Genomic DNA, 7,107 nt, shown 5'->3' with positions numbered 1-7,107 from the left:
GGCAGCTGACGAGTCGAAAGCCAGGGCTAGGGTACTTGTTTTGCTTCTGCACCCTGGTTTTACTTATATTACCCCAAGCCTCGACGGTGACTAACGAAGAATGTCCCCCCATACTGACCCCTTGGCGCCGCCGCTGTTTGGCGAGAGAAAGGGAGTCAAGGAGAGCGCCCGAGCGCGGGGAGTGCACAGTCCCCAAAACCCGGTGGCTCTGTCCGGACGTCTCCGCAGCCCCCTGAATCCTTCCCCGCCCGGCAACCGGCGCCGGAGGGCGTGCTCCCTGCCGGGAATTGCGGTCCCATAAGCCCGCCGGCCCCAGGTTGGATGGCCTCTGCCGCCCCCAGAAAACTACACGTCCCAGGATGCCCGGCGCGGGTGGGTCACGAGGGAGGGGCGGCGGGCGCGGCTAAATAGCCTCCATCGGCCATTTTGTGGGAGAAGCCACAGCGCCGCCTCTTCTCTCGCGTCTTTGCCTCCGTGGCCGCCGCCTCTTCCTCCGCCTCCTCCTTCGCCTCTTCCTGCCTCCTCCCGGCTTCCGCCGCCGCCGCCGCCGCTCCAGCCGAATCCCAACCCAGGGGCGAAGCGTCTCCTTATTTATTTACGTTTTCTCGCCACTGCAGCTTCCAGACACGGTGATCCGGGCGGGCCCCGCAGGAATTTTATCCCCTCACCGGCCTCACACTAGTATCGCATGTCCACTATCCAGAACCTCCAATCTTTCGGTAAGATCCGGCCGCCACCGCCGCCGCCGCCCCCTGCCCCCTGCCCCCGCGCGCCTCCCGGCCGGCCGCCCCCACCCGCTCTCGCCCGGGCCGCTGGCCGGCCCGCAGCCCCGAGGGCCCCCCCTGCTGCCTTCCCCGCACCCCGAGTGGGGCTTTGTCTCGGCGCCCAGAAAATGGCGACTGGGCCCCTGGCGACCCCCTCCCCGAGGACGGCCGCGGCCCCCGGTCCCTCCCCGCGGAACCCCCTGCCCGGTCCCTGCCCCGGCTCCCGCCTCGCCCCAGCCGCCGCCGCCTTTGCGAGCCCGGCCCGCCGCTCCTGGACCTGCCCTTCCCCTCGCGAGGGGGTGCCGGGCCGGGGGCTGGGGATCGGCGTCCATTGGTGGTCGGAGCGGATTCCGAGCAGCTCTTGCGGGCATTTGGTTAAAGAAGCGGATCCGGGCCTCTGATCTGTCACAGGGCTGCGGTCCAGCTTCTCTGTTTGCGTAGTAATTTGTAAAATTACGCCTCTTGACAGATACGTATATGTGCGTATGTGTATATGTAGGTATCTTCTTCTTTTTTACTTGTTAAGGGCACCGTTACGGTTAAATGATTGGGGTGGACACGTTTGAATGTTTCTGTTGTCATCAGAATGTAATCGAGATGACGCACATTTTTATAGTAGCTGTAAAATTACGGTTTTTAAAACCGCTTTTCTCATTAGAGGACTACGTTCCATTAATGATACCAATCTACCTGTAACAACGTTTTCTATTCAGTGTCCGTGGACGTAGCTGTTTATATTTTTCCTCTTTTTGTGAGAGTACCTTGGTGGTTTTGTTAACACCCCACCCCCATTACCCCCTCCCATCCCCACCCGCAAAAATAGCAGAGGCACTAGAACCTTCTTTACTGTCTAGATTGTAGTGTGCCCTACATCTAGAAGTTACTTACTAAAAGATGTTTTTCTGCTTTGGAATATTTTTTGTATCCCTTTGCAGACCCCTTTGCTGATGCAACTAAGGGTGACGACTTACTCCCGGCAGGGACTGAGGATTACATTCATATAAGAATCCAGCAACGGAACGGCAGAAAGACACTGACTACTGTCCAGGGCATTGCAGATGATTATGACAAAAAGAAACTTGTGAAAGCTTTCAAAAAGGTAAAGGTGTTGGGAAGAAAAGGTTAAACTATAGTTATTTGATGCACTCCTGAATAGGACACCTTTACTTGACTCTTAATTAGTGTGGGTGAAAATTGTTGGACCCAAGAAAGCTGTGTTCATTCTCTTAACACCCAGATATTTGTGTTGTCTCCCATTTTAAAATAATATTTTCATGGCTTTCAAACAAAATGTGAAATACTCAGTTCTTGATGTTCCAAGTAAAATCATTTCCGTTATGTTTCCTGCTGATTCATTTGCAAATTAATTTGGTAGCGTTGGGTATTACAGGAGACAAAACCTGTTTCTTAAACATGATCAGGTCTACTGAAATAGTCAATATTAGTCTTATAGTGAAAATAAAACCTCATTGTATCTGACTTTAGTTATGTTATAACTAAACATATACTTCTCCAGAAATTCGCCTGTAATGGTACTGTGATTGAACATCCTGAATACGGAGAGGTTATTCAGCTTCAAGGTGACCAAAGAAAAAACATTTGCCAGTTTCTCTTGGAGGTGAGTGCTTGGGTGCTTTATGTACAACCTTGAGATTGCTTCCAAAATTGTGTTCAAGGGCAGCATGAATTATTTCCTCCTTAGTGGAAAAAAAAAAAGAAAAATCATATGAATGAGGTAAATTGGTAAATTGAGAGAGAAATACAAAGTTGGAACTTATTTTGAAGTCAGTAGAACCTTTATTCATTTATGTTGTCATTTGAATGACCTGATCATTCCTGTATCTACGTGGCCAGTTGAGTTTTGGGGCATGTCAGGGTATTTAAGTGTGTGTGGAATTGTTTAGTGTTAACAGTTAACATGACAAGTAACAGTGTTGCCATAGACTATTAACAATGATTCTTTTTATAATCAGCACTCCATGTTTTCTTGGTGAAACATACATTTCTCAGAGTGATTCTGTTAAATTTTGTTTTGCAGGTTGGCATTGTCAAGGAGGAACAGCTTAAGGTTCATGGATTCTAAAATGAACCTAAATACGTGGAGAATTTCTTGAATAATTTTGTTCTCTAAACCCAGTTTGGCTGCCTTGTGAAATGATTCTCTGCAGTAAACGGACTTTTCATGTATTTAATCATTCAAACTCCCATTCACACCTGCATGATTACAGAAAACATGGGGTATGTAGGCTAGTAACACATAAAAAAATTGCAGTAAGATGGTAATGAAACCCCGTATTCATCTTAACATGTTTCCAATGGAAAATATTTTGTTTTGAGTGTTTATTTGTTTATTGTTCAGTTTATTATTTTTCACTTGATTAAATGTTTTTTTGTTGTATTAAACCATGTATGTTGCAGCTTAACAATAAAGAAACATCTATGAATCCTTTTGTGAGCAATTAGGCTCCCAAATCTAAGCAAGTAAATACACATATTTTGTCTTTCATAGTTGGAGTTCTCGTTCTGCAAGTGTTTATATATATTTTTTTTATTTTATTAAGGGGCGCCTGGGTGGCCCAGTTGGTTAAGCATCCAACTCTTGATTTCAGCTCAGGTCATGGCAAGTATTCTTTCTAATTAGTTTTCACCTACTGTTAAACCCAAAGCTGGAGGGGAATGTTTGTTATATAACTTGTGTTCTTCATTTACTGACTTAAAGGTTAGAATAGGAACCAGGAGTGTAAGCTCGCCAAGAGCCAAGATTTATCAGAATGTAGTGTTAAACTTTCAAAGAGAATATGAAGTATAGTTTAAATTCAGAAGTGTTAGCACATAGAATGCTTTTATGTGTTTTTATTGATGATGTTCCTGGGCTGCCAACATAAATCTGTCCCTAAGTGCCAGGTAATACAGTAGGCTCCTGACAGACGATAAATTCAGTCACAGGCACTGTTCTGCAAGTGTTGGTGGGTGGGATCACTGTCTAACAGATGGAAGACGGAGGTGCAGAGATTAATTTACCTAGAGTGCCAGGAAGTGACTGACTTAGGGTGCCAGCTCAGGACTTCCAGGCCAGAAAACCCATGTTCTTTCACTACATCATGGTTCTAGTATGTGTTTCACCAAAGGAAATGAGAACCATGGGTGACAATGCGTGGGGGTTGGGGCAGCTCTTACAAGATTTCTGCAACTCATCTTGAGTTCCACGCTCCTGCTTTTTATTGAGTAGGAATAATTTGCTCCATTATAAAGCCGTCATTAAATCCATTTCACCAAGATGAAGAAATGCATCCATAAGTGCATACTCCAGCCTAATGAGGTGGAATAATAATGTGAAAAATGTCTCACTTGGGCCACTACATTCTATACCAGCTGAACCCTTGCCTCTATTCTGATGATACTGCTTTTGGTAAAGCAAAATCGGCCTCCATCGTTTACCTCTTAAAGACACTAAAGTAATAGGTTTTGTTACTTTCTCACCCCCTGCTGCTCCAAGGAAGACTGGCACTGTTAAGTGAGTATACCAGAATATAGTGCTAAATTTGGGAGGCTCATTTCTGAAAAAATCTGACCAAGAAGATCAAGCAGTTTAGGAGCATTTTCCAACTTGAGAAATCCTCATTTTTCTACCTGTAACGTTTTGTAACGATTCCCCCTCTAGTTGAGAGGTGCCATGGAAATAGTTTATGAAAATGATAAAGCAGAGATCTAAGTTAACATGTATGTTCAAGAGTTCCTCTTCATTGTAATGTTTTAAAATAGTTACGAGAGCCAAGCTAGTGCCCAGGAAAGAATTGATCATGTAAAACTGAACAAAGAAGGTGGAGGGAAGAGAGAAACCTTGTAAGAAAGGGCCCCCCCCATCTTGGCACCCATAGATAAGCTCTCCATCCTCAATGTGTCGGGCCACTCCCACTGGCTGAATCAAAAGCCTTGAGCAAAACTATTTCTTTGAGGAGCACCTCTCTTGATCTCCCTTCGGCCGGTGAGCCCCAGACACCTGATTGGACTTCTCACCTGTAGGGCAGTCCCTATCCTTAGAACAAGAACAGATCAAGTATCTTTTCCTTCTTTCTTGTGTTTGCAACGCAATTGAAATAAAGGATGTAATTAAGATCTATGGATTTCCGCGATTTTACTGAAGCTTCATCAAAGGATGAGCTTAGAATAAATACCACTCTCATGTGGAAAAGTCCTCTGACTGGCAGCCTTGGAGGTACCTAAGAGCACGGGAGCAGGGCTTACTGCTCTTGTCTGCTTCAGGGGCAAAAGGGACTAGGCAGCATTGTATAACTGAGGAGGGAGTAGATTACGTCTTAACAAATGCAGCAAAAATAACTAGCTGAGGGGCGTCCCTCCTGGTGCTCCCCATGTGGGAATATTTAGATCTGCAGTTTCTTTAATGGTCTGTACTTGCAGGACGTAAAGTGAAAAATAGTGAATAGAGGACAAGTAAATCTGTCCCTAACCTTCTAGACTTGGCAGAGGTCTCCGCGAAGCCATTAGGAAATGAACCTTTGGTTGAGGCACAGCCTGGAGTAAAGTGCTGCTAGCAGGGATGTCCTCTGCCCTTCAGTCTCCAACCCCCTGAGGCAGAGAGTAGCCTGGGGAAGCAGCCTGCTCTACGTACTTAGGAATTCAAGTAATAGTAGCTGTTCTCAACCATCCTAGAAAGAGGGCAGCTCGAATATGGAAGGAACAGTTCTAGTCCCAATCAGATGGCAGTTAACAAAAATAACCTAAATAGAGAATGCAAACAGACTTCCATGTGCCACCTGTCACCAGTGGGGCTCCAGCTAAAGGAATGGGTAGTTACAGCTCACGAAAAACGAACCTCATCAGATTGCGCACAACCTCATCAGATTGTTCCACTGGGCTTCTTGAGGATTCCCCTTACTAAGCCAGAATTCCTTGTGGGAAGGTAACAAGGGAGGCATGGCCCTGCTGTAACTAAAACCAAGGGAATCGTCATTTGCTGTGGATTGCTACCAGCTGCCCTTACTTGACAGGCGACAGCCAGGCCACATGGTGCTTGTCTGGGATCAAGGGACCAAGTGAATCAGCTAGAATTAAGCAGGAGCAAAACCATGTAAGGGACCCTCAGCATTGACAGCTCCTTTCGCATGGCTATGTTGGCATTTAACTCCATTTTTTTTCTTGATAATGGAAACTTGGGGAAAAAAGCTAATCAGAGGAACGGCTGTATTACTTCATTCCTGGAGAATCATTCAGAGTGGAATTGGTGCCAGAAAGAGGAGGGAATTTCAAACTGTCCTTGGACAATCCTAATCTGGGCACCTTTGTGTTCAATGACGTGTGGCCTGTGGGGAGTCTCTGACCTATACAGAGAACTGAAATGACCAATTAAACTCAGCCTGGGCTGTGAGGACACGCATGTGGGTCAGGTAGCTCACCTCTTAGCTCATCTGTCTGACTTTGAACCTAGCAGGGGGAGCAGTAGATCTGCCAAGGGTCTGTAGCTCTGTTCCCAATGAATCGAGGTCGTGATTAGAATTATGGTTGGCGCCTTCATCTCAAAAGAAAGAACAACCTACAGACTTTTTTCATGCAAAAAGCAATTAGATAGGTACCATTCGTTGAAGGCACAAAAGGGGACTGAAGTTCAAAGCCAAAATACCCCACAGGGAATCTAAGTGATCTCAGCCCCCAAACTAGGCTTCAGGCTGAAGCTCTCTGCTCCAGCCTGGAGGCTTTTGAAGGGCCTCTGAGCCTACAGAACGGTCTAAAAGGAGGCTAGCTATAACCTGCAGGTTTGTCTCCATGTGTCCTTCACCCATTCTTGCCAGGACCTCAGGCCCACCTCCTGAGTCCTTCAGGCAAGGGACAGCATACAATATGGCGATGGATACAGAATCAGAAAGTACTTTAATCCATGTAAACCATGACAAATTCTGCAGAGAAGACATCGTCAAGGATTTGGAGAGTAGTATAATTTTTTGAAGTGGGGAAAAGGCCCACCTGCTCCCTGGTCAAGAACTGAGTGCACTCTGAGCACTTTATTGCCACTGATGTGTTAAAAACACAGGAAACGTTAGCCCGATATTCAGACTGGACTACAGGAACCACTGGTGACCTACTTGGTAGACCAGGATTGTTGAAATAAAACAACATAGTGTGCCCAGGGAATTGTGCTATTAAAAAGTAGGGAATTGCACTGGGTGTTATACCCAAACAACGAATCATGGAACACTACATCAAAAACTAATGATGTAATGTATGGTGATTAACATAACATAATAAAATTAAATTTAAAAAAAGAAAGAAATAGATGGTTCCAAAAACAAAACAAAACAAAACAAAAACGTAGGGAACTAAAGGAGGG

The 7,107-nt window shown here is 45.6% G+C and overlaps 1 protein-coding gene across 2 annotated transcripts; it reads left to right on the top strand.

Annotated features, from left to right (window-relative positions):
* Positions 1–418: 418 nt before the first annotated feature.
* EIF1B (eukaryotic translation initiation factor 1B) lies at positions 419–3,250 on the top strand. Of its 2 annotated transcripts, none has more exons than XM_021705848.1 (4): positions 419–719; positions 1,700–1,863; positions 2,281–2,382; positions 2,803–3,250. In XM_021705848.1, exons 1-4 carry the CDS (start codon positions 689–691, stop codon positions 2,845–2,847), a joined length of 342 nt encoding a protein of 113 aa, XP_021561523.1. In that variant the 5' UTR covers positions 419–688; the 3' UTR covers positions 2,848–3,250. The 2 variants fall into 2 exon arrangements, with proteins under 2 accessions (XP_021561523.1, XP_021561524.1); XM_021705849.1 differs by having other exon boundaries at positions 432–719; positions 1,745–1,863.
* Positions 3,251–7,107: the final 3,857 nt, after the last annotated feature.

Source organism: Neomonachus schauinslandi, chromosome 1 (assembly GCF_002201575.2).
Source record: "Neomonachus schauinslandi chromosome 1, ASM220157v2, whole genome shotgun sequence".
NCBI classification, from domain to species: domain Eukaryota; kingdom Metazoa; phylum Chordata; class Mammalia; order Carnivora; family Phocidae; genus Neomonachus; species Neomonachus schauinslandi.
The sequence above is the reverse complement of the archived record's forward strand: the minus strand, read 5'-3'. Positions and strand labels throughout refer to the sequence as shown.

Coding starts and splice junctions, on each gene's coding strand:
- EIF1B (XM_021705848.1), top strand. CDS start 689: ATGTCCACTATCCAGAACCTCCAATCTTTCG. Junction 1,864..2,280: donor TTGTGAAAGCTTTCAAAAAG/GTAAAGGTGTTG, acceptor ATACTTCTCCAG/AAATTCGCCTGTAATGGTAC. Junction 2,383..2,802: donor TTTGCCAGTTTCTCTTGGAG/GTGAGTGCTTGG, acceptor TTTGTTTTGCAG/GTTGGCATTGTCAAGGAGGA.